Source organism: Carcharodon carcharias, chromosome 26, assembly GCF_017639515.1.
Source record: "Carcharodon carcharias isolate sCarCar2 chromosome 26, sCarCar2.pri, whole genome shotgun sequence".
Classification (NCBI taxonomy): Eukaryota; Metazoa; Chordata; class Chondrichthyes; order Lamniformes; family Lamnidae; genus Carcharodon; species Carcharodon carcharias.
In genome coordinates this window covers 20411314-20437485 of record NC_054492.1, presented here as the reverse complement: position 1 = coordinate 20437485, position 26172 = coordinate 20411314, and the positions used below count along the sequence as shown (strand labels likewise).

Here is a 26172-nt window from a genome sequence, read left to right as displayed (position 1 = left end):
CCCCATCACCCCGACCCTCGAAGCAGGCTTCTGACCTGAACACAAAGCCGGCTCCTATTCCCTGCCTCAGCCCATGTGTTGACAATTCCAAATTGCTAGAGTTGTGCAAGGGGATGAGGACACCAGGTTAGCATATCGTCCTCCCCAGTTTAGGACCCTGTAAACCCTGATTCTGATCCTCTTGGCAAATTGGCCCTTCCCTCCCTCCCTCCAAGTCATCAAAAGTTACCATTTGGAGGAGTTTTCGAAGGAGCCATCAGTGGCAAAATGTCTGATGTTCTTCAAGGTAATTTTTTTCCACCTCTTCCAATTTCTCCGTGTTTGTCACATTCCATCCCCAGCTGGGATGTTAAGCAGGCAACCTCGGCCCAAAGCCTCTGGTAACTTTATCACTATAGTTCCCTTTGTCTCTGGGGGAGTTCCAAACACATGATTTTCCAGCTCCTCCTGCCAGTGGGATCTTCCAGTCCCGCCAAAGTGAATGGAAGTTTGAATAGCTTGCCGCTTCCGCCGCGGGAAGGGGTGGGCAGAAAATTCCGGCCCAGGGATCTGCTTAATCCTTCCCAGAATGGCACGGCTGCATATTAAACATGTGAAGGATCGTGAGCACGTGGCCCACATCTTATTACAATGTAGTGCATCGTTTCGGGGCCATGGAATAGTGCGTTGGCTGTTAAATTCGTTCTGATGGTTTTTCCCCTGTTGGGTTTTTTATTATTCATTCACAAGATCCATCACTGGCCAGGCCAGCATTTATTGCCCATCCCTAATTGCCCTTGTTCAGAGGGCTTTAAGAGTCAATCATATTGCTGTGGGTCTGGAGTCACATGTAGGCCAGACCAGGTAAGGGTGGTGGATTTCCTTCCCTAAAGGACATAAGTGAACTAGACGGGTACGGACAAATAGATCTGATGGAGTGTCGACTCAAAGCTTCATGTAAACAGGTAGCTCCTGAGGGAGACATCTCGAATCCAATGTAGCATGGATAAAATGTATTGTAAATGAGCCCAGCCCAGACCTTCGGTTAAGCACTGTATCCAGAAGTGGCCCTGTGCTCATAAATCTGATCAAACTGCCAACCCCCAGTGAGAGTCACTTTGACAAATGCTTCAATTTATCATCACAAACAGGGGGGAGGTTGCTGAGTATTTGGGTAATTTGGCTCCTGTTTGACAGCAAAAAAGAAAAGCAGAATTGCAATAAGTGGAATTCACCCTTCTACTGGATTGAGAAAATGCTGCCTCCTGCAGCTTTAATCACTGGTGGAGCCAACTCCACTGCTGAGATGATGTTGGTGCAGAGATGGATCTTTCCTGCTCACCTTTCCCAGCAGCGAATATGAAATCGGTCTTTGTGCTGCACATGAACACAAGAGTTTCACTGCAATTCGTGCGGCTCTAATGTCTCTGCTGAATGCAAAATGTGAACCATCAATGCAGAATTTCAAAACTGAGATTTAAACGAGTTTTGTTCGGTGAGATATGGAAGGTAGGGCAATGGTGTTGAGGTGTAATGTAACCCTGATTTGACTGAATGGTTTAAAAAGAAAAGAAAGACTTGCATTTAAATAGCACCTTTCATGACCACAGGATGTCCAAAGTGCTTTGCAGCAAATGAAGTGCTTTTGAAGGGTAGTCATCGTTCTATGTAAGGAAAGGGAAAATTCAATTTAAACACAGCAAGTTCCCACGAACAGCAATGTGATAACGACCAGATAATCTGTTTCTCCTTTGTGATATTGTTTGTGGGATAAATATTGGCCAGGACACCGGGGATAACTCCACTGGTCTTCTTTGAAATAATGCCGTGGGATCTGTTATGCCCACCTGAAAAGGCAGACAGGAGCTTGGTTTACCATCTCACCCAAAAGATGACGCCTCTGAGAGTGTAGCATTCCCTCAGTATGGCACTGGAGTGACAGCTTTTTAAAATAAAGTTATTGTGTTCAAGTTTCTGGAGTGGGACTTGAACTTACAACCTTCTGTCTCAAAGGCAAGAAGGTTACCGACTGAGCCACAGCTGACACTAAAATTCCTGTTTCTGTGTTTCATCACCCTCTGAGATGCCTCTTCTACGCCATCCTTCACTCTGGTAATGTTATAAATTTCAAAATTGTGCTGTAAGACCTCAAGCTGAGTGAAATTACTTAGATTCAGACTGGCAGAAATCTATATCTAATCTAGAGGTGTTTAATACCATAAATGGGAGGTATTGTTATCTAATATATAATGGATAAAGTCTCCATCTAATGTGCAACATAAGTGTCATCCATACTCATGATTGACTCCAAAATTGTATTCATAAGTCAGTAACAAATCACAGTGTCTCTGGGGAAAAGAAAACCACTCATTTCCCATTGTATTTATTCTCAGGTTAATGATCCCTTGATGGAGGGGGTGAGGCTTTGCAAGCAAGTGCCAAATCTAAGCAAACTCTTCTCTGTGAAAGCAATTAACCTCTAATTGGCCTTTTGTTGTGTGCCCGGTTTGTGTGCCCAGTTAGATCACTGTCCCACAGGCAGTAGTTAAACAGTGATCTTAAGGGAGTAGGCATGTTAAACATCACAGCAATTTAATAACCTAATAAGCATGCTGCAGGTAAACAGAGAGTAATGCCACAGGAAATAGGTTAGATCAGCGAGTATTGTAAAATAGTTAATTTCCAGAGCTCCTGAGAAAAAAAACAATTTTAATTTTATTCACAAATTGAGAATGGTCATCTCCAATCATGAACTGGGGTTAGGTATCTGGAAATGCTGGATAAATGGGTTAATCATCTGGAGGATTTCTACTTTTGTTGATCTAGAAGGGGCCCATTTTATTCATGTTTTCTGCAATTTTCAATGTTAGACCTACATCTCCTGTGCTCAGGGATGAAGCTGAGGTTTGACAGGAGTGGAAAATGGGTGATAAGGAACGGACAATGCCCTCCTGATATTCTTTTCCAATGACTTCATGACCAAGAGTAGGAAGAAAGACTTGCATTTATATAACGTCTTTTGTGATCAAAGCATTTTACAGCCGATGAATTACTTTTGAACTATAGTCACTGTCGTAATGTGGGAACCGCAGCAGCCAACTTATGCACAGCAAACTCCCAAAAACAGCAATGAGATAATGACCAGATAATCTGTTTGGATGGATTGTGGAATAAAGAGAGGCTGGGACATTGTGGATAACTCAGCTGCTTTTCTTTGAATCAACAGCATGGACAGGATTTTTCTGATGAATTCCTGCCCTGCCTCCCAAAGAAGTGGGGAATGCATCCCCACTGATCACAGCAAGCCTGCAGCCATTTAACTCCCCGAAGAGTGTTGAATGATTGGAGATGGGATTTCTGGCCCTTAATCAGCTCTGGAGTTCCAGCAGCAGTAGTGGTCAGGACTGGGACTACAAGCAGTCCCCAAATTTTAAGGCCCGGAGTCCAGGACCGGGTAAGTGTAAGGGAGGAGAGGCGAGGCCCTGAGAGTTGGGGGTCATGAAGGAGAGGCCGGGGTGGGGGAAGGGAGCACTCACAGAAGAAAGACTTGTGTGGAAAGGGGGCACCTGAGAGATGCCAGCCCTCTTTTTGCCTGAGGAGGGTGCCCAGCCAGGCTTCTCCGCTCCCCCCCCAACCACCCAAAATTGAGACTGGACGAGAAGCAGGTCCTGTGGCCATTTAAGAGTCTCAACTGAGGTGAGATCAAGCAGACTGTCCTCAGCCTCATCCATCCCCCATAAAATTGCAGACAGGCTGGGGGCAGGTGGGAGGGGGGGTGGAAAGGCCACCCAGGGAATTTTACAGGTCTCCCCACCTGTCAGCCTGCTGGTGGGGGACCATAAAATTCTGACCTGTGGGATCCTTTGCTCCAACTTAGAGAGCAGCTGGGATCTCGGTTTAACGTCTGATCCAAAAGCTGGCACCCCTGACAATGCAGCACTCCCTCAGTATTGGAGCACCATCCAGAATTATGTCCTTGAATCTCTGAAGTAGGTCTTGAACTCACAACCTACTGACTTGAGGCAAGAGTGTTACCACCGAAATGTTAGAAAAACTCAACCAATTTGGCAGCATCTGTGGAGAGAGAAACAGAGTTAATGTTTTGAGTCCAATATGACTCTTCTTCCAATATGGACTCAAAGTTAACTTTATTTCTCTCTCCACAGATGCCACTAGACTGGCTGAGTTTTCCAGCACTTTGTTGTTTTTCAGATCTCCAGCATTTGCAGTATTTTGCTTTTATTTTAGTGCTGCCACCAAGCTGTGGCTGACACCACATAGCATAACAAAGGCTAACAAAAAGTTTGCACCAGAAGTTACTCACATTTCTTCTAAATTATTTCTGTCAGAACATACTGTTTAGGCTAAGACTTGAAGTGAAATTTATTTATGAGAATTGGGATTACATAGAAACAAACCAAAACAGAAAGAAACCAGCAAGACAAATAATTCTATAAAAAGACAAATTTTGATCGATGTTTAAGCATTTGGAAATGTCTGTTCAGTACATGTTTCTTTCAAGATCCAATCATGTACAAAATGTTCTGAGATGTTTAGATGTGAGTAAGTCTATTGTTCTTGTCTTTCCTACTGACTTCAAAGATTGCCTTGGACACAATTCAAGCAAAATTGAAGATGCAACAACTGGCTGGCAGGATAATTTGCCCATCAGTAGAAAGCTGTCAGTCAAGCCAGTCCAAAAACACATTGATAATTGAGTGTATTTTCTCGAAATTATTAATGCTGTACACCCAACCTCCCCTTTTTTGATGACTCTGCCTGTGGAGATAGTAAATATGTCAGATTTTATGCACCAATCTTTCATAGACAACAGATATATTGCAATTAACTTGTAATGATACCATACAGCACCTGTGCCTTTCATTCTCCCTCCTGCCACACAAAGACAAAAATGATTCATTACAGAGGCAGCTAACAACACCCAGGTTTAAATTTGAAATGGTTGGTTTACACAATATTGTTGAATGTATTCAAGAGAGAGTGTTAGGTTTTGGATATTAAAAGAAATTGGGATTGTGTATGTTGATGACATGTTAGTTACATTTTTAAGATGTACAGGCAAAGGGCATTGTTTAGTTAAGCACTTAGAGCACTTATAAAGAGAGACTGCTGGGACATGGGCTTGGTAGGTAGGAAGTATACATATGCAATGCTGCATTCTGTGAATAAACCCATTATCAAGAAAGTTATCGATGTCTAGTTTCATAATTCACCAAATGACTTGGGAAGTTGACATTGGGGTAGGAGATCAGACACGAGTGTACTGAATGGCGGAGCAGGGTCAAAGGGCCAAATGGCCTCTCCTGCTCACATTTCTTATTTACATAATCAAAACATATAATGGACATTTTATGGTAAGTATTTTTCAACTCTGGTCCTGTTATACCTTTGCTGCCTAGTATTTAACTATTTTGTATTTCCTTCTGTCCTCTTCTACCCACTTTATGCCATAGTGGGTTCCATTAGGAGGTGCAAAGAACTTTGTTTACCTGGTCCAGTGTGATTGAGATGGATTTTTTATATTTTCTGCTTGGGATGGAGTTTCAGTTCTCCTGAAGCTGGAAAATCAAATTACATAGAGTTACAAAGCATTTCCAGCACAGAAACAGGTCATTTGCTTCAGGTCCATACTAATGTTTATGCTCCACATGAGCCTCTTTTCACCCATCTTCATCTAACCCTATCAACATATGCATTTATTTCTTTCCCCCTCATGTGTTTATCTAGCTCCGCCTTGAATGTCTCTATTCTATTTGCTTCAATTACTCCTTGTGGTAGGTAGTGCGTTCCATTTTCTAATCACTTTCTGGTTAAAGATGTCGCTCCTGGAATCCTTATTGGTTTTATGAGTGACTATCAAATTTACGTCAAAAAGCAGAATACTGCGGATGCTGGCAATCTGAAATAAAAACAGCAAATTCTGGAATAAACTCTGCAGGTTAGGCAACATCTGTGGAGAGAGAAATGGAGTTCATGTTTCAGGCCTTTAATCTTTCATCAGAATTGGGAAAAGTTAAAAGTGTAATAAAATGCAATAATAGTTCTAATAAGAAGTCACAGACTTGAAATGTTAATGCTGTCTCTCCTTCTACAGATCGCTTATATGTTGTCTGGTTCTGGCCTCTATCACAGGTGGGAACTCCTCTATGTCTACCCAATTGAACCCTTTAACAATCTTGAAGACCGCTATCAGATCACCCCTCAGCCTTCTCTATTCTGGAGAAAAGAGCCCCCAGAGAATTCAGTTTACCCAGTTTCATATAAGAAATGCAGTGGCCTTGGAGTAATCCAGTTTTTCTTACCTTTTTTTTATCTTTAGGAGTATTCCAGAGGAGGTTTCAAGCTGAAGAAGTCAAGCGCACTCTGATTAATGAGGGAAGAAATGGGCAATATGTGTCATCTTGCAGGATACCTGAGGGAAAACTGCTCAAGATTAATTGAAGAGCCCAGAAATGTTCGAGAGTGGATGAATCTCAGATAGCAGGATGTTATTAAATAACTTGTTATGATTGTGGTCTCACGGGAATGGTTTGGACCAATAAATAAATGCTGTTTCTAAGAAATCCAACATATCCCAATGTCACTAAAAGCCTTGGTTGAAAACTCTTTCCTGTCAAAGAAATCAGAACCACAGGCTGCCAACTGTTATGAATTCCCTGTGTAGAAATGTCCTTTTGTTTTGAATCAGGAGGAAGCCTTTTATGTACATTAAACTTACTTTTTGAATTTATGTGCAATTTAATTTGAAGCTAATTCTCTTGTCCTATTCCAAATGTGATTCAAGGAGCTATCAATGTGGCTGCTGCTGGGTCATGAGGCCATTGAACAGGATTTTAGCTCTGTCTTGGCAGCAGTTAGATTCCACCGGCCACCAGTTAGCCAGAGACATGCAGGCGAAGTGTTAATTTGCTTTCTGTTGCAGCCCATTTGGTACAAATGGCTCCATCCACGACAGATGATCAATCCATAACCATGTGTCTCTTTAATTCAGCCAATTAAGAATGGCTAAAGATGCAGTATAATAAAATGAATTTTATCATGGCACTTAATGGTACTTATATCCAACCTCAAGAGTACTGTTTCCTTAATTCCATCCTATGTATGGTGAACCTGACTTTAAGCTCAAGATTCTCTTGAAAGGAGTTAAACAGTGAGCACTCAACACCTGCCCCCAGTTCTTGTGAAACATAAACTATTAAGCACAACTCTTATTTCAGTTTGTGTAGTGAATTGCTAATTAGACACTGGCTGCTTTTAAAAACAATTTAGTGCACAAACTTTATTAATTATGTAAATACTTGCTGTGAAATTACACGTTCATTTCTTTCGCAAACTTGAAACTCGCTACTAGGGCTGATTGGAGAATCTCATGGGGGTTGAACACTTTATGATTAAAAAGGCAGGATTCAGGCATCTCTTTAGAGCATTTTTGAGGCTGATATCCTATCAGGTAAATATTAACATAACATAGCATTTGATGCTCCCTTTAATCATGGCTCTTTGCAGCAGGTATATCTATTTTGGGGGATTTGACAGTCTTTCCAAATATTTGTTTAACTTCCTTAATTTTCATCACAATGTTTAAATAGTGTAAAAATAATTTAGAATCAGTGACTGTAGATCACGCTACTAATCATCCCTTGAAACATTAGACCAGTGTTGCGCTTAATAGTTTATGTTTCACAAGAACGGGGGGTAGGTGTTGAGTGCTCACTGCTCAACTCCTTTTACACACAGTAAAATAATTCAAATTGATTCTCGGCATCAATTATGATTCAGGATGAGACACATTTGACTCTTTCAAATGTATACAATTATTTGCTAGCGTGCACCCATCCATCTGGCTGTGGTTTTTGCCTTATAGTTATGGGCTTGTTGAGGTTGCCTGAACTATATATACTATGACTGTTGCATTTTTCCAACTCTGCATGCGGACCCATTATGGTTACTGTGTTTGTCTGTCTGCAGCAACACTGGACTAGGTTTCACAAAGCTGAGGCGACAGAGACACCAAGCTTGTTGCTATTCTTTTACAAAGTCAAAACTCAGACAGATAAGATGGACCATTGATTCCAGCATCCGCAGTTTTTTTGTTTTTATTTAAGATGGACCATTGCTTGAATTCCACTGTTGCCTTTTGGTAACAATAGAAAGTCATTAATTTGTCAACCTTAGGGGCAAAAACAGCTTTGGATCTGTAAAACAGAGTTTTTAAGGCCGGTTTACATTATAGAACATTTTCAACTCGTCACGGAAGAATCAGACGAATTGCAACTGATCTACAGGATAGAGCAGCACCTGAAGCGGTGGAGGGGTAGAGAGGGCGTGGGGGCGCTAACCTGTGAGCAGTCCTCCGGGCTTGTTGGGGGCGCTGTCAAATGGTGCTCCGGGCCGGTTGGGGGAAGCTGTCATATGGTCCTCCGAGCCGGTTGGAGGCGCTGTCATTTAGTCCTCCGGGACCTGTGGTCCTCCGGGCCCTTTGGGGGCGCTGTCCTGTGGTCTTCCGGGCCGGTTGGGGGCGCTGTCGTATGGCACTCCGGGCCGGTTGCGGGGGCGCTGCCCTGTGGTCCTCCGGGCCGGTTGGGGACGCTGCCCTGTGGTCCTCCGGGCCGGTTGGGGGCGCTGTCTTCTGGGCCAACTGTCCAACGTGTGGCTCCGCCATTTTATTGCGAGGCAGGGCGGCGGGAGGCCGGTGTGGGCGCACCGCGCGGTTAAACCACACGCCGAAGGGAAAATGCGGATCGAGAAGTGTTATTTCTGCTCGGCGCCGGTGTATCCGGGTCACGGGATGATGTTTGTCCGCAACGATTGTAAGGTGAGGCCGGGGGGGTGGGGGGAAGAGGCAGAGTGATTGGGCCCAGGTTGTCGGCCTGGAGCCGGCAGCTTCTCTCACTAACCCCGCGGTACATAGTGATATTGTTGCCGGATGGAGCCTCGGACCTGTTTGGGAGTGATGCGGTTAGAGCTGCTGGGGGGGGAGGGGGGTGGTTCTCGCTGCCTTCGCTCGGTCCCGGGTAGCAGTTAGAAACATTTGCTCATCTTTCGACTAGGCACTTTACAGCCTTCCGGACTGAATATGGAATTCAACAACTTTAGGTCCTGAGCTCCCTCCTCCATCCCCACCCCCTTTCTGTTTCTTCCCCTTCCTATTGTTTTTTCCAATAATTTATATAGATTTTTCTTTTCCCACCTCTTTCCATTATTTTTAAATCTTTTATGCTCCCCCACCCCCACTAGAGCTATACCTTGAGTGCCCTACCATCCATTATTAATTAGCACATTCGTTTAGATAATATCACCAACTTCAACACCTCTGTTCTTTTGTTCTGTTGTCTGTGACATCTTTTGATGATCTGCTCCTATCACTGCTTGCTTGTCCCTACAACCATACCACCACCCCCCTCCACTTCTCTCCCCCCACCCAACCTTAAACCAGCTTATATTTCACCCCTCTCCTTGGATTCACCTAGTTCTGTTGAAGGGTCATGAGGACTCGAAACGTCAACTCTTTTCTTCTCCGCCGGTGCTGCCAGACCTGCTGAGTTTTTCCAGGTAATTCTGTTTTTGTTTTGCATTTATATAGCCCCTTTCACGACAACAGAATGTGCGCAAAGGATTTACGGCCGGCAAAGTATATTTTGATAAAAACAAAAAACTGCGGATGCTGGAAATCCGAAACAAAAACAGAATTACCTGGAAAAACTCAGCAGGTCTGACAGCATCGGCGGAGAAGAAAAGAGTTGACGTTTTGAGTCCTTATGACCCTTCAACAGTTCTGCTGAAGGGTCATGAGGACTCGAAACATCAACTCTTTTCTTCTCCGCCGATGCTGCCAGACCTGCTGAGTTTTTTCAAAGTATATTTTGAAGTTCGAATCGCTGTTTTAAAGTGGGAAACTCAACAGCCAATTTGAGCACAGCGAGATCCCACAAACAGCAATATGATAATGATCCAGATAATCTTTTTTTGTATGATGTTGATTGAGGGATTAAAGTGTTGCCCATGATACCCCAACTCTTCTTCAGAGTAGTGCAACTGGACCTTTTACGTCCACGTGAAAGAGCATAGGCCTTGGCTTAAAGTCTCATCCAAAAGGTGGCACCAACAGTGCAGCACTCACTTAGTATCACCCTGGATGTCAGCCTCGATTTGTATGCTCAGGCTTTTGGAGTGGGACTTGGTAAACACAACCTTCTAATTCAGACGCCGGAGTGTTACTAACTGAGCCACGGCTGGCACTTAGTGTACAGTTAGAAATTTATTTTGCACCTGCCCATGACCTGAAAATATACGTTACAAGACCATAAGATGGAGGAGCAGAAGTAGGCTATTCGGTTCATTGAGTCTGCTCTGATCTGATAATCCTCAACTCCATTTTCGTGCCTTTTCCCCATAACCCTTGATTCCATTATTGATTAAAAATCTGTCTATCTCCGCCTTGAATATACTTAACGACCCAACATCTGCAGCCCTCTGGTTAAAGAATTCCACAGATTGACTACCCTCTGAGAGAAGAAATTCCTCCTTATTTCTGTCTTAAATGGGCGACCTCTTACTTTGAGATTATGCCCTCTGGTCCTAGACTCTCCCACAAGGGGAAACAACCTCTCAGAATCTTCTCTGTCAAGCCCTCTAAGAACCTTCTATTTTTCAATAAGGTTGTCTCTCAGTCTTCTAAATGCCAATGAATACAGGCCCAGCCTACTCAACCTCTCATCATAAGAAAACCCCTCCATACCTGGGATCAACCTAGCGAACCTTCTCTGGACTTTATCCAATGCTCGTATAACTTTCCTTAGATAAGGGGACCAAAACTATTCACAGTATTCTAAGTGTGGTCTAATAGTGCCTTGTATAGTTTTAGGAAGACTTCCCTATTTTTATTCTCCATTCCCTTTGAAATAAAGGCCAACCTTCCATTTGCCTTCCTTATTGCCTGCTGAACTTGTATGTTAGCTTTTTGGGATTCATGCATGAAGACCCCCAAATCCCTTTGTGCTGCAACTTTCTACAGTCTTTCTCCATTTAAGTAATACTCAGCTCCCCTATTCTTCGTGCCAAAGTGTATAACCTCACATTTTCCCACATTATATTCCATCTGCCAAGCTTTTGCCCACTCACTTAACCTGCCTATGTCACTTTGTAGATTCCTTGTGTCATCCTCATCACCTGCCTATTTTTGTGTCATCCGCAAACGTTCACTTCCCTCATCCAAGTTATTACTATATATTGTAAGTAATTGTGGCCTCAGGACTGGTCCTTGTGGCACTCCACTAGTTACAGGTTGCCACCCTGAAAATGCCCCCTTATCCCAACTGTCTTCTATTAGTTAGTCAGTCCTCTATCCATGCTAATATACTACCCCCAACACCATGGGCTCTTATTAAGTAGCCTTGTGTGCAGTTCCTTATTGAACACTTCTACCCTTTATCTATCCTGCTTGTTACCTCCTCAAAGAATCCTAATACATTTGTCAGGCATGATTTCCCTTTCATGAAGCCATGCAATCTCTGCTTGATTATATTATGCATTTCTAAATGCTCTGCTGTTACATCCTTTATAATAAACTCTAACAATTTCCGAATGATGGATGTTAAGCCAACTGGCCTATAGTTACCATTTTTTTGTATCTTCCTCTCTTTTTGAATAAGGGCGTTACATTGGCAGTTTTCCAATCTTCTGGGACTTTTCCAGAATCTAAGGATTCTTGGAAGATTACTATCAGTGCATCCACTATCTGTGTAGCTATTTCCTTTAATATCCTAGGAGGCAATCCATCAGGTCCAGAGGACCTATCAGCCTTTAGCCCCATTAATTTCCCTCGTACTTTTCCTCTAGCGATAGTTATCGTATTTATTTCCTCCCTGCTTTTGCTGCTTGATTATTTAGTATTTTTGGAATGCTATTAGTGTCTTCTACCGTGAAGACTGATGCAAAGTATTTATTCAGCTCCTCTGACGTTTTTTGGTTCCCCATTATTATTTCCCTAGCCTTGTTCTCTAAGGGGCCTATGTTCACTTTGACCTCATTTTCCCTTTTTATAGATTTAATGAAGCTTTTATGGTTCTATTTATATTACTTGCTAGTTTTCCCTCAAAGTTTATTTTCTCCCTTTTTCTTTATTTTTTGGTCATCTTTGGTTGGTTTTTAAAATTTTCCCAACCCTCTGGCTTACCACTAACCTTTGCCACATTGTATGTTTTTTCTTTCAATTTTGATACTATCTTTAACTTCCTTGGTTAACCATGGTTGGTTTATCCCCTTCCTAGATTCCTTCTTCCTCACTGGGATGTAGCATTGTTGTGAATCACGGACTATTTTCTTAAACGTAGGCATTCATCAACCGTCTTTTCTGCTAAACTCCTCTCCCAGTCCACTCCAGCCAACTCTGCTCTGCCCTCATTCCTTTGTAATTACCCTTATTTAAGTTTAGCATAGTTGTTTCCGACCCATGTTTCTCATTCTCAAGCTACTTAATTCAACTATGCTATGGTCACTGATTCCGAGAGGATCATTTACTTTGAGATCATTTATTAAGTGTACCTCATTACACATTCCCAGTTCCAAAATAGCCTGATCCCTGGTTGAATCTGCAACATATTGTTCTAGGAAACTCCTGAATATACTCCGTGAATTCTTGCTACCTCTGCCAGTTTGATTTCCCAATCTACATGAAGATTAAAGTTACCCATGATTAATGTACTGCCTTTTTTACATGCCCTCATTATCTCCTGATTTATTCTATTCCTACAGTATAGCTACTGTTAGGGAGTCTGTAGATCACTCCCACCAGTGTTGTCTTCCCCTTGTTATTTCTTACCTCCACCCATATGGATTCTACATCTTCCGCTCCAAGATCATTTCTTGCTATTGTACTTATTCCATCTTGTACAAACAATGCGACCCCACCACCCTTTCCTTCCTGCCTGCCCTTTCGAAAAGTCACATACCTCTGAATATTTAGTTCCCAGCTTTGACCTCCTTGTAACCACGTCTCCGTAATGGCTATAAGATCATACCCATTAACCTCTATTTGTGCCGTTAATTAATTAATTTTGTTCTGAATACTACGTGCATTTAAGTAAAGAGCCATTAATTTTGCCTTTTTATAATATTTTCACCCTTTGGCCCTATTTGCTGCTTTTTTTAATGTTTGTACACTCTGTCTCCCCCTGTAACACTCTGGATGTTATTACCTAAACAGCTGCCCTGCAATGCTGCCATATCCTTTTACTTTGTAAGTTGCATTTCCAGGAGGCGAGGCTCCTCGAACTCTACTCCCTGGGTCTTCATACCTGCTTCACTTGCAGTCACACCCTCCTGCCCTTGATCACAGACAAAATTGAATTACCTAATCTGAGCGGTGTGAATGTCCAGGCCACTTTCCTCTTCACGAATGTGGCGCAATGTCTGCAGCTCGGGCTCCAACTTCTAAACTTGGATTGAAAGTTGCTCAAGCTGCAAACACTTATTACAGGTGTGTTTGCTCTGGATCACCTTGGTGTCCATCAGCTCCCACATGCTGCAGCAGCAACACATCACTTGTCCTGCCATTGCTATCATATTTTATTTAATTAATTAATTACTCTGGTATCCCTGCTCTTTACACTTGAATAGTCCCTCGCTCTTTACACTTTATTGTAATCATTGTCTCTGATGTTGAGGCCCCTACACAGCATTGTCAGGACTGATGTAGATCAGGCATACCTGCACATGAACAAGCTGATCTCATCTCCCTTTCCTCTGTTCTATCGTCCCTCCCCCACAAAAAAGAATCAATGTGGCATGTCTGTACTGCAGAATACAGTGTGTTCAGATTGTATTTTGTTGTTATGGAGCAGCGAGTTTTTCTGAAGTTCAGATTGTTGCGGCGCCTGACTTTACTTATTTAAGGGCAACATGTGAAATCTGCCTTAGCCTCAAAATATTCTTTTAATATATCGGGTTCTTATAGATAGAGGGAAAATCCAAACACTCAATCAGTTTATCACATGACGTCTCATTGTTATTTGAACATTGTTTGAAACGCGAATAAATTTATGTTAGTTAACTACCGTAAACTTAGTATTTCCCAGATGTTTGTCTATGGCAGTTGAGATGTTGAAATGCTGAGCTGCTGAAGAATTGGTTTAGTTTGGTGTTTTTCTGCTCAATCCATTCAATTCTTGAACTTGGTTAAGCTGTTGTGCCTAGTTTGAGATTAAGTGCCCTTCATGTTTTATTTATCCAATTGCCCTGCCTGCCTAACCTAGAAGAGAAATGAGGTAAAGTGACACTCCAATTTCATTGTTATATATTTATCAATAACATCATAAATTTGCTCTGTAAATTGTGCACTCCTCTTGTGGGACTCATCGCCATTCTGCTGTTCTGCCAGTTGACATTTCATTGGGTTGTTTCCATTATAAAGTTACGTGTCACATGGTCATGCCTACACCTCACTTTTACCACTAAATGTTTTTTGGAAGTGTCAAACTGCAGGCCCCTGAGTCTACAGCATCACTGATGCTCTCTAAGGGAAATTCACTTTGTCCTGACTTTCTGTGAGTAACACTGCATGAAATCCAGTAATTATTTAAATTTCTTTATCTTCCAGGTTTTCAGATTCTGCAGATCAAAGTGTCATAAGGGTTTTAAGAAGAAGCGTAACCCAAGAAAGGTCAAATGGACAAAGGCCTTCCGGAAATCAGCTGGCAAAGAATTGACTGTGGTGTGTAAGAAGCAGCTTTTCTCAAACTGCAGTCCAGCTTTCCATTGTACTCCATTTCTAATTTGATGATCTTGACATTTAATCTTTTATTTATAGGATAACTCATTTGAATTCGAAAAACGCAGGAATATGCCTGTCAAGTACCAGAGAGAGCTGTGGTCTAAGTCAGGTAAGCAGCTCTTGTGGCATTTGTGTTATGAATACATTGAACATCTGTAGGTTACAGTAGTAGTTTTGATGGATCCGATGAGATGTTCAGCCTATTTAGAGTGGAATCTCCATTTCTGTTTTGATTTTAGATTAACCTCTGTGATTAAGGGACAGTAACAAAAGTGGCATTTGAAGGGAAAATCTGAAGCAAACCTTTTAACTGAATAAATAATTCAGAAGTGGAAATGTTATCCAACATTTCAGATACATTTGCATCAGTGATGGTCTTAAGCTAGTGGATGAGTGCACAGTGGCGTACCAGTTTCTGCATATCTGATGTGAGGAGTGGAGCCAGGGGGTCACTGCGTTAAAGATGTGTGCCTTGGGTGACAACATTTTAACCCAACAAAAATCTAACTTACCAGAAATGTCATTGATATCACAGGCTAGTCACGGAAGCTGTTTCTCCATTATCTATCCATAGATTATTAAAGTATGGTACTGCATATTTAAGTGGGGTACATAGGCAGAAGTAGACAGATTCTTGACTAACAAAGGAGTCATAGGTTATTGGGTGCAGGTGGAGTTAAGGCTACAATGAGATCAGACATGGCCTTATTGAATGGTAGTGCAGGCTTGAAGGGATGAATGGCCTACTCCTGCTCCTAATTTTGCATTGGTATTTCATATGCAAGCAAAGAATCTAACTGCTCTGCACAATAGATGATTTTCTTTGAAATTTTAGTGGATTTTATCTTTGTTGGAAGGCATAATAGTTGACGTAGTTATGCAGTTTTTTTATTGTGATACTTTGTAAGGAATTGCTGGGTTCAGCATAATGAAAGCTCAATTTTTTTGAAGATTACCACTTCAGTACAGAAAAGTCACCATAATCTTGAAATAAACTTGCCTTAATAAACATATTCAGCTCATGGGAAGTCGCTGGTTAGTTTTCCATACATTCTTCCTTTAGAAATAACTAACATTACATGGTGGCAGCAGTAATGGAGAGAATGCTGAATCAACAAATATAGTTCATATTTTGTGCCAGAAGGAATTAGCCTGGTTTTATTAAGATCATCGGTTTTATAGATCTTACATTGTAAACATGAAAAATGGAGATTCTCTTAGCAATCTGGCAGTGACGTGTGTGCGTGTGCTCGCAGGCGTGGATGAAAACTGGTGTGGGTTCAGGGAAATGCCTTCTATCTGGATTGATGATCTTATTTAACGAATTTCTCTCCCCACCCCATTATGACTTGCCTGAAGTCTGCTGGGAGGCACTGGTCGTCCTCTTAGTACCATTTCCAAGTGGTCATTCTTCATGTGCTAGCTTTGACCTTGTTTCAGCAGGATATTTGACAGTGGGTGCGTCACATCTGTTCTCACCGGGTGTCTATGTGTGCATTTCTGAGCAGTGGTTGAAATTGAATATTCAGTGGGGAGCCCTTGGCTCATCTTTCCATTTGCTGGCAAAGGGGTGTTGAAGTTTGTTGGCTTTAGAGAAGTAGCTTTTAGAATCTACTTTTATTTCTCCAGTTACATTTATTTGAGGCCATTGAGAAACTGTAATGTTTTCATTACATTAACGATGAAATTATGTTCAACAGTTGTGGCAATGCAAAAAGTTGAGGAAATCAAACAGAAACGTCAAGCAAGATTTATTATGAACAGGTGAGTGCGAACTTGAGAATTTTAAATATGTTTTAAAGTGCAACATTTATACATACAATTTAACCCAATTGTTAAAATTTCCAGTCCTAAAATAGTTTGTGTATATTTCTGGTGATTGCAAATCAAGAAATTGCATTTATATCATATTTCATGGCTGGATACAGCTGAGAAAGAGGCCACACAGTCCTCTGGTGACAATTTATCATGCCTCAAAATCCTTCATGCCTAGTTCATTACTTTGGAAGTATAATCAAGATTACGTAGTCAGATGTGACACTCAGTTTGATGAACAGCAAATAAGATTAATGACCAGTTAATCTGCTTGGTGGCATGAGATGAGAGATGAATGTTGGCCAGGGCACCAGGAGAACTTTCCCCTCTTCCACTTGTGCCATAAGATCATTTATATATACCTGTCAGATAAATGGCACCTCAGTTTATCCTCTCATGGAAAATGGACTCACTCAGTACTCCATTAAAGTGCCAGTCTAGATTACGTGTTGAGCTGGACCGTGAGCCTATAATCTTGTAACTATGATGAAAAAGCTACCACAGACCCTAGTTACTTGCCCTAAAGGGGGCTGGTTTTGTGTGTTCTGTGCGAGGATCTTTTGGATGCTGCATGGCCACGCATCTTAGACGAAACATTGGGAGCAGGTTGCCTGATGAATGTGGGAGATTTGCGTAGGGGAGGAGAGACGAGAGTAAGAATTTTTGGAGATTTGAATCAAATGGAAATAGACCAAATTGAGTCCATGCTGTAGTAGATTTATAGTAAAGGTGAGTGTTCACAATATGTAGGGAAAATGCTAAATGTTTGTCAATAAATTTAGATTAAGTAGGGCAAAGTTGAATGTGTCTTTAGGTATATTTGATGAAAATATAATCTTTTATTATTTCTGAATTAAGGAAGTGGACAAAAAAATGGCAGATGGAGTATAATATAAGAAAATGTGAGGTTGTTCCCTTTGGCATGAAAGATGGAAAAGCAGATTGTTATTTAGAAGGAGGGAGTGCTGCAGTGGAGGGGGATTTGGGCGACCTGGTACATGAATCACAAATGTTAACATAGTTATATCAAGTAATTAGGAAGGCAAAGGGAATGTTGCTCTTTATGGTGAGTGGGATGGAGTATAAAAGTAGGAAAGTCTGGTGACAACTGTACACCACATAGGTGAGACTGCATCTGGAGTAGTGTGTTTCATTTTGGTCTCCTTCAGGGGGGGATATACTTGCATTGGAAGCAGTTCAGGGAAGGCTTACGAGGCTGATTCCTGAGAGGAAGCAGTTGTCTTATGGTTGAGCAAGTTGGGTCTGTACTCATTGTTGTTTAGAAGAATGAGTGGTGATCTTTTTGAAACATATGAGATTCTGAGGGGGCGTGACAGGATAGATGCTGACATTTTTTCTCCGAGGATAATTAGTCTTCGGAATTCTCTACCCCAAGAGCAGTGGAGGCTGTGTTAAACAGATTTTTGATTGACAAAGGAGTTAGGGGTTATTGGGTACAGGCAGGAAAGTGGAATTCTGGCCACAATCCGATCAGCCACAGTCCTATTGAATGGTGAAGTATGCTTGATGGGCCAAATGGCCACCGCCTCTTATGTATGTAACCATGCTTGTTGTGTACACTTATTTTGATTTCTAATTTGATGCCTGTTCTCTCTTTGATTCTTGAGCCTTGGCTGTGCAAGATCAGCTGCAGTATGCAGCTGAAACCTTACTTATTGGAAATTAGTGTTTAATAAAGCAGGATTGCTGATGTAATGAATGTTCTGCTTTTTGTCCAAGGTTGAAAAAAAGCAAAGAGTTACAGACAAAGGCAGACATCAAGGAGGTCAAACAGAATATCCATCTCATCAAGGCTCCTCATGCAGGTAATGGACTGGGATTGCTTAGATATTCATGGTGTACAAAGGAAACCTATAGGCCCTAACATATCAAATGTCTGCAGTCTGTAATTAAAAACTTATTTGGGGTTTAGAAGTATACCTGTTTTAATGTTCTGTTTTGATCATTTATAATTCTGATATTTTCTTTTAACAGACACACCAAGGAAATTGGAAGAGAAGATGGTACATACTTTACAAGAAGATTTGGAAATGGCAGAAGATTCTTAACTGTTGCCCAGAAAGGAATGTACAAGATACGTGAATACATAAATATCCCATTAATTTGCCTGTTTTGCAACCTGTGGACGTTAACAATTTTTAGAATTATCCACCCGTAACCACTTTTCAAACCTTCAGATCCCCAAAATTCAAGCAGGACAAACCAGTGCAAAAGAAATGTAGGTGGAAATAAAAATTCAGTTACCTGGATTTGGTGTATGAGATTAATCAGGCTCATGGGTCAAATTGTGAGGGCCTACATGCTGTAGTTTGGACCCTGATGGTATCATTTGTTGTACCATTAATGAATCGTTACCTGCCTTTTAAAAAAAAAATCAGGATTATCGAATCATCCTCCTCATAAAACTCTGACAAGAAAATACCTCTTATACGAAAGTGGGAATGAAGAAAACTGTCCCTTGTGCAGAACAATTGGGATCAGCCTTCTGCTTTAATATGAATAATCTGATGTGGTTTTTGTTTTCCTCTCTAATGATAAAAGTTTTCTGTTCCAGAAGTGTGACATATGTATTGGAATAAAAAAATTGTTGACTGACCTGCCCACTTTAAATGTGGGTTGCTTTAAACTTGATATGCAAAAATCCTGTCAATAAATATATTTAATTTAGAAAAAAGCTTGTAGACGTGTTAATCTGCAATATTGTGATGTGGATATTAAGTTGTCAATATTTTGTGTTCCTGTTTTTATTGGGTATTGGAACTAAAGGCTTATATTTGATTTTTCCATTTGCACCATTAAGCTACAAAGAAATCACTCCTCAAACAGCTCATTCAGCCCATTTGGTCTGTGCCAGCATTTATGCTCCACACGAGCCTCCTATCAACCTCTTCGTTGAATATTCAACTTTTTCTTTCTCACTTGTGTATATTTAGCTTCTTCTTAACTGTATCTATGCCGTTTGTCTCAACTGCTGCTTGTGGCAGCGAGTCCCACATTCCTACTGTTCTTTGGCTAAAGAAATTTCTCCTGAATTCCCAATTGAAATTATTGATGACTATCTAATATTTATGGCTCCAATTTTTTACCTTAAAAGAGTTTTAGATGGATGTTTTATTTCAGTCTCCCTTTAGTATTGTTGACGTCTGACCAAAATGTGTGAATTTGTAAAAGTTGACTCCATGATTTTTGGCCTAAAGAACTAGTTTTTCATATATTTCATAAGTCATACAAACATACCAATTTGGAGCAGGAGTAATCCATTTGGCACCTTGAGCCTGCACTGCTATTTGAAAGGATCCTAGTTTTTCAGAGATCAAAGCCAAAAATTTCAGAACCAAAGTATAATGCTGGAGATATTAACAATTTGATTTCATTGTAAATGAATAAATATTAATGAAATGAAATCCAGTAAGTAAATGCTTAAAATATTTATATGTTCAAGTTTTGTTTTTATTCATGCAAAGTATTAAAGTGATCAGATTATGAATGATAATTAATCCAATTTTTTTTTTAGTGCTGTTGGTTTTTGCTTTATTCCAATGCAATGACCTTGGACCCAAATCAAGCATGCAAATCAACCTCTCAAACACTATCCGTGTAAAAGTCAACCTCATGACTTTTGGCCAAAAAACTTGTTCTCAAAAATTTGACTTTTACACTAGCATATACAGCATTTAAAATTCAAACAGCGTCTTATTCATCTGGCTGTTTTTTAATGTTGGAAATGTTTAATTTCTTCCACCCAGCAATAAAAAGCTGAAATCAGTCCCATGGAACTTATTTCCAGTTGTGTCATGCTGTTCTTGAGTGATCATTTCTAACATACCTTAGCTTTGATTTTCGACGTGTATGGATGGTGTGCTTTAAGTACCATTAAAACAGCACTGATTGCTTCACTGGAGTGCCAAACATGTAATAAACTTAGAGGTTCAAGTGTTTTTTTGATTTCCACATGATTTTACATGTTCCCCAGGGCTGACCATAACTTGAATTTTCTTTCAATAAGTTTTTAAATTTTCAGCAACAAAACATAGAAGGAGGAATAAAATCTAATTGACAGGGTGAAAACTATTTTTAACTTATCCTAGTTCAATTGTAATTCATCCTACTGGTTAGAATTGTATTGTTGGCATGGGTTGAAGTCTATACAGTATCTCAGGATGTTCTGTCCTCTTCATACAAGGATGCAAGGTGAGAGAAGCATGAAGGATTTGATAGGTGCTTACAGGTTAATTTAATCACTGTATTACAATTTGTCATTATAATTAACTTCCTGTATTTCCACTCATATGAAGCGTTGATCCTTCCAATTCAGTGACCAGTAAAGTTCTATTCTGACTGTCAATGTAACATCCATAAAGTAGCTTAGTTAACATTTTTCATTTGAATTCGGAATATCAACCATGATTGAAACCTGAATCATTCTATCTGCTAAATGTACCCAATATTAATTATGCATTCTATTGTCTGTCCGCCTGCTATTGATACAGTTGCTTGTTATCAGCCAAGTGTCTAGGATTACATTTGAATTCCATTACTGTTTAATGTGTCCAGCAATGAATATAGAAAGATTTACAGATGGGTCAGAATACTCATGGATTGGAGCAAAATTTAGGGGGACAGTTTATTGACTCTCATTTTAACAGTTCTCAATCATCTACCTTTTTCAGCAATTCCAAACATTCATCACCCTTTGTTTGAATTAGCTAAATCCAATCTATCCATTCACCTGCTATCTCTCAAGTTTCATCCTCTGTGCCTTTGTCTTCCTTGTGGGGTCATGGCAAAGGCCTTCTCGATTCAATTTATCAAATCCCTCAAGTACCTTTGAGTACCTCAGTAAGCCTGCTGTGTTGTAAACAAACTTGGCTTTCATAGTCTGTCACTTTCCAACCAGGTAGTCTTTTGCAGTGCCATGTTATTTTTTTTTAACCATGATCACACTGCATATGGGGAGAAGCCAATGCTCAGTATAAATTCAAGACCAGTCTGAGATTTGTGTTCTAGACCATAAGCAACATAACCCAAGTTCCTATTTGCTTATTTACTACTGCTACATATTATGCAGATGTTTTCAATTACCTTTTTACCAATATGCTTAAATGCTTTATTTTTATTGTTTCCTGTAGATTAATACAGAGTTCTGATCATTCTATTATCTAGACTCATCAACTTTGCAGCACTGCATTTCATCTGCCATTTTTAACCCAACTTTCAAATCTCAAGATCCTTCTGTACAGAATCACCCTGCTCTTGATTATTTGCAAACGGTTTCCACTTTGCTATTAGCCAAATTTGGGGCGTTGTTCCTATCCCTGTTGACTTATATTTTGAGGCTCATTTTTTTCTGAACATTCAGCTAATTAAACTTGGCATGTGACACATTCAAATTTGTGTTGATGCTGACTGCTTTACAAGTAGATGAGAATGACCTTGTTATATTTTGATCACCTCTTCATTTTACTGTCAGTGTAGTAAGCCTTGACAATTCTTTTGAACTGTTATTTAGCCTAGTACGGGTTATAAGTTATGCATTGACTACAGAAAGATAACCTGCATATTGTCTCAGGTACTGTTCCCTTAATTGCAGCCTTGTTCTAAGCAAGTGCTTTCATTTGAAAGATAAATTTTCAAAAATAAAAGTTCTTTCATCCAGGGAAAGCATGTGGTGAAGGTTGCCAGTGAATAAGACTATTTCCACCTTGATTTAACTGTTCTGTCACTACTGGAAGTAAGATCAAGCATTGCTTCAGTGGAGCATTAAAGATCACCTTGGGGAATTGGAAAAGCGGATTGGAAAGTTGCCTCAAGAATTACATAAGCCCTCTCTAATGCTGTGTTTTCGCAGAATTGTTTGCTGCTGCTGCTTGGGTTGAAATGTGATTGTTCTGTACCAAGGATCTCTTGGGTGACCAAGTGACTTAATATTGGGAGTTTTCCAGTAAAACCATTAGCGTGAGCATATATTGACAAAATGAAGGTTTGAGGCTTAATGACCTAATCAACTTGTCTGTAATGTCCAACGTGTTCTGAAGGGTATGTGTCTTTGATAGTGATGATTAGGTGAAAAGGGAGAATGAAAGGATAATGTTGCATAGCTTTTAGAGTCATAGTCATTATGGCACAGGAGGAGGCCGTTTGGCCCATATAGTTCATGCTGGCTCTCTTTATAACAATCTAACCAGTTCCATCCCCCCACTCTATCCCCATTTATTTTTCTCAAGTTCCCATCCAATTTCCTTTTGAAATCATTCATCGCCTCTGCTTCTACCACCCTTGTAGGCAGCAAGCTCCAGGTCATTAACACATGGAACAAATTAGTGCTTTCCAGTCCTGTACATTATTGATTTTCTTGAAGAATGTACAATGTGATTAGTAGGAATAATTTGAGATGGTAATTTTAAAGGAGTTGGGCAATTCTTTCACGTAGTGCAGATGAGATTGACAAATTGATACTTTCACAAGGATTCATTTTCCAGGCATATTACTCACAATCAAATCTTAATAATATTTTGTGTCACAAGTTCCCTTTGTTTACCTTAATGAACGCTGCCTATGTAAAGTCACATTTGAAATTGTGCCCCTTCATCAGTCGTGGCCCAGTGGCACCTTTGTCTTTCAGCTCCTCAACTTATACTCCTACGCTACTAATCTGCTTTCCAAATTGTTGTAGGTTAATGGTATTTAACTCATAAGAATATTGAATCAAAGTATATAAAATAAAGCAGAACATAAGACTTTTAAAGGGAACTGAATTGCATCAATGCTGCTTAACCCAATTCTTGCCCATCCTCTGACACTGCTTCAAATGAAGACTATACTTGATCTTGGCTCCCCATGTGCAGGATCACCAGAAATCGATGAGTGTATTTTAAAGTCTTGTGTATGTGCACACTTCCTGTCCAAATTCCAGTTGTCATGATTTTTCACAACATTTGACATCAAAGCATTGACTTTAGCTCCAGTATATATACATGTGACAATATGGTTATACATGCAGGTCAATAGGTTTGTGCTGTAGAATGAGTTTCTGAACTCCTACAATTCTGTCCATCTTGTACAGAACGAGAATTACATTTACCATCCATGGACTGTGGCTTGGGTCTTCCCAATATTTAGTTGGAGGAAATTTTACTCATGCAGTACTAGATGTTGCACATGTCATATTGCAAATCAGAAACAATGGAAGAACCCAGCGAGGTGATGGTAAGGTAGAGCTGGGTGTTGTCAGCGTCCTTGCTAAATCTGAAGTGTTTTCAGACAATGTCGCTGAAAGACGAGAAATAGGCAGGCAAGGATAGATCCTTGGAGGACTACAGTGATAATGATACGAGCGGGAGGAGAAGCCATTGCAGGTGATTCTCTGGCTATGACGGGATAGTGGGATAGGTAAGAATCAAACCAGGCAAATGCAGCCCCACCTAATTTGATGACACAGGAGAGGAGCTGGAATAGGATGCTGTAATCCACAATCAAAGGCTTTAAATGGTCAAGAAGGATGAGGAGGGGCATAGAATGTATTTTGTGAAGTTATTTGTGGTACTTTCAGTGCTATGCAAAGAAACCCTGACTGGAGGAATTCAAGCATGGAAATATGGGTACAGATTTAGGAGGTGACAGTACATTCAAGAACTTTAGAGAGAAAAGGGGAGAGTGAAGATGGGTGGTTGTTTACATCCATAATAAGCTCACAGATGGCTAGGGCCTTGTTCACAGGTGAAACGATATTCTAAAGGGAGATGCAAAAAGGGGCAGTGATAGCTGATCCAATGGCACAGGTGTCAATGTTGGGAGGGATGAGTGGGATGGGAAGGAGATTGGAAAGATTAGTCCTAAATGTGTGCATTGGGTTGGAAAGTCAGTGAGAGAGCAGGCTTAGGCAGTTAGGGTTGCTACTTGCAAATAGGCAGCAATGATTGCCTTGATGGGCCCAAGAGGTGCACACAGGGAAGCTGTGGCCTTAACTAAGAGGGAGTCAAGCCTTTTTCAGCATGTTTGGCCATTCAGCGAGACCTGCAACTTTGCCCCATATCCTTTTGGGTAAAGAAAATCTATCAATCTCACATTTAAAATTTGCAATTGTTGAGCATCAATGTCTGTTTGCAGAAGAGAGTTCTAAACTTCTATCACCCTTTATGTGTAGAAGTGTCTTAAATTTCACTTCCAAAAGGTCTGGCTCTAATTTTTAGACCAGTCCCCTTGTCCTAGACTCCCCAACTAGTGGAAATGGTATGTCTCTATCTTTCCTACCTGTTCCTCTTAATATTCCGGTAAACTTCAACCACATCATCCCTTAACCTTCTAAATTCCAAGAAATACAAACTAGATTGCGTAATGATTCCTTTTAAGGTTCCCTTGGAATCCAGGTATAAGGAAGGCTGTTTAGCTGGTCTTAGTTAATGCATCTAAAAAATCCTTATTATGACTGATGCAATTGGTAAAGCTGAGTTATTTAAAGATCCCAAAGGGAAACTTTAAACAACTGTCATAACCAATAATTTTAAATGTCATGTTTGAGATGTGACTCTAAACTCAGGAATCAGACCACTAGTTCTTGAGGTTTTACATTGAACTAAATGCAACATTTTATTAATTTACACAAGCTAAAGTATATGTACACATGGCTACAAATTACTGCTATCTTAACTTTTAACAAATTCCCAAACTAATCTCCGTGAGGCAGCAGCAACCCATAGACTAAATTGAGGGAAAAACACCAGGCAAAGCATTTTCACCTTACGAATTCAAAATGAGGTTCTTTCCACAGTGGAGCCAGTTGGAAGCTTGCAGTTGCCTTTTGATCATACATTGCCTCTGCCTGCACAGACAGGGCCCTCAACCGTGTCCGGCCCATCTCCCACACATCCGCCCTCTCCCTCCCAGAACCATGATAAGGTCCCCCTTGTCCTCACTTATCACCCCACCAGCCTCGGCATTCAAAGGATCATCCTCTGCCATTTCCACCAATTCCAGCATGATGCCACTACCAAACACATCTTCCCTTCCCCTTCCCACCACCGCCACCCCCCCCCCCCCCCCCCCCCCCACCCCCCGCCACCGGTCAGCATTCCATCGGGACCGTTCCCTCCGGGACACCCTGGTCTGCTCCTCCACCACCCCCTACACCTCAACCCTCTCCCATGGCACCTTCCCATGCAACCGCAGAAGGTGCAACACCTGCCCCTTTATGCCCCCCTCCTCACCGTCCAAGGGCCCAAACACTCCTTTCAAGTGAAGCAGCACTTGACTTGCACTTCCCTCAATTTAGTCTACTGCATTCGCTGCTCTCAACGTGGTCTCCTCTAAATTGGGGAGACCAAACGCAGACTGGGTGACCGCTTTGCGAAACACCTTTGGTCTGTCTGCAAGCATGACCCAGGCCTCCCTGTCGCTTGCCATTTCAACACTCCACCCTGCTCTCATGCCCACAAGTCCGTCCTTGGCCTGCTGCAATGTTCCACTGAAGCTCAATGCAAACTGGAGGAACAGCACCTCATCTTCCGACTAGGCACTTTACAGCCTTCCGGACCTAACATTGAGTTCAACAATTTTAGATCATGAACTCT

The 26172-nt window shown here is 41.0% G+C and overlaps 1 protein-coding gene across 1 annotated transcript; it reads left to right on the top strand.

The window, feature by feature from the left end:
• The first annotated feature begins 8649 nt into the window (after positions 1-8649).
• Positions 8650-20386, top strand: rsl24d1 (ribosomal L24 domain containing 1). The gene is made up of 6 exons (XM_041175312.1): positions 8650-8815; positions 14597-14710; positions 14807-14879; positions 16471-16534; positions 18326-18411; positions 18581-20386. The coding sequence occupies exons 1-6, from the start codon at positions 8735-8737 to the stop codon at positions 18652-18654; spliced, it is 492 nt and encodes a 163-aa protein (XP_041031246.1). The 5' UTR covers positions 8650-8734; the 3' UTR covers positions 18655-20386.
• The last annotated feature ends 5786 nt before the right edge of the window (positions 20387-26172 follow it).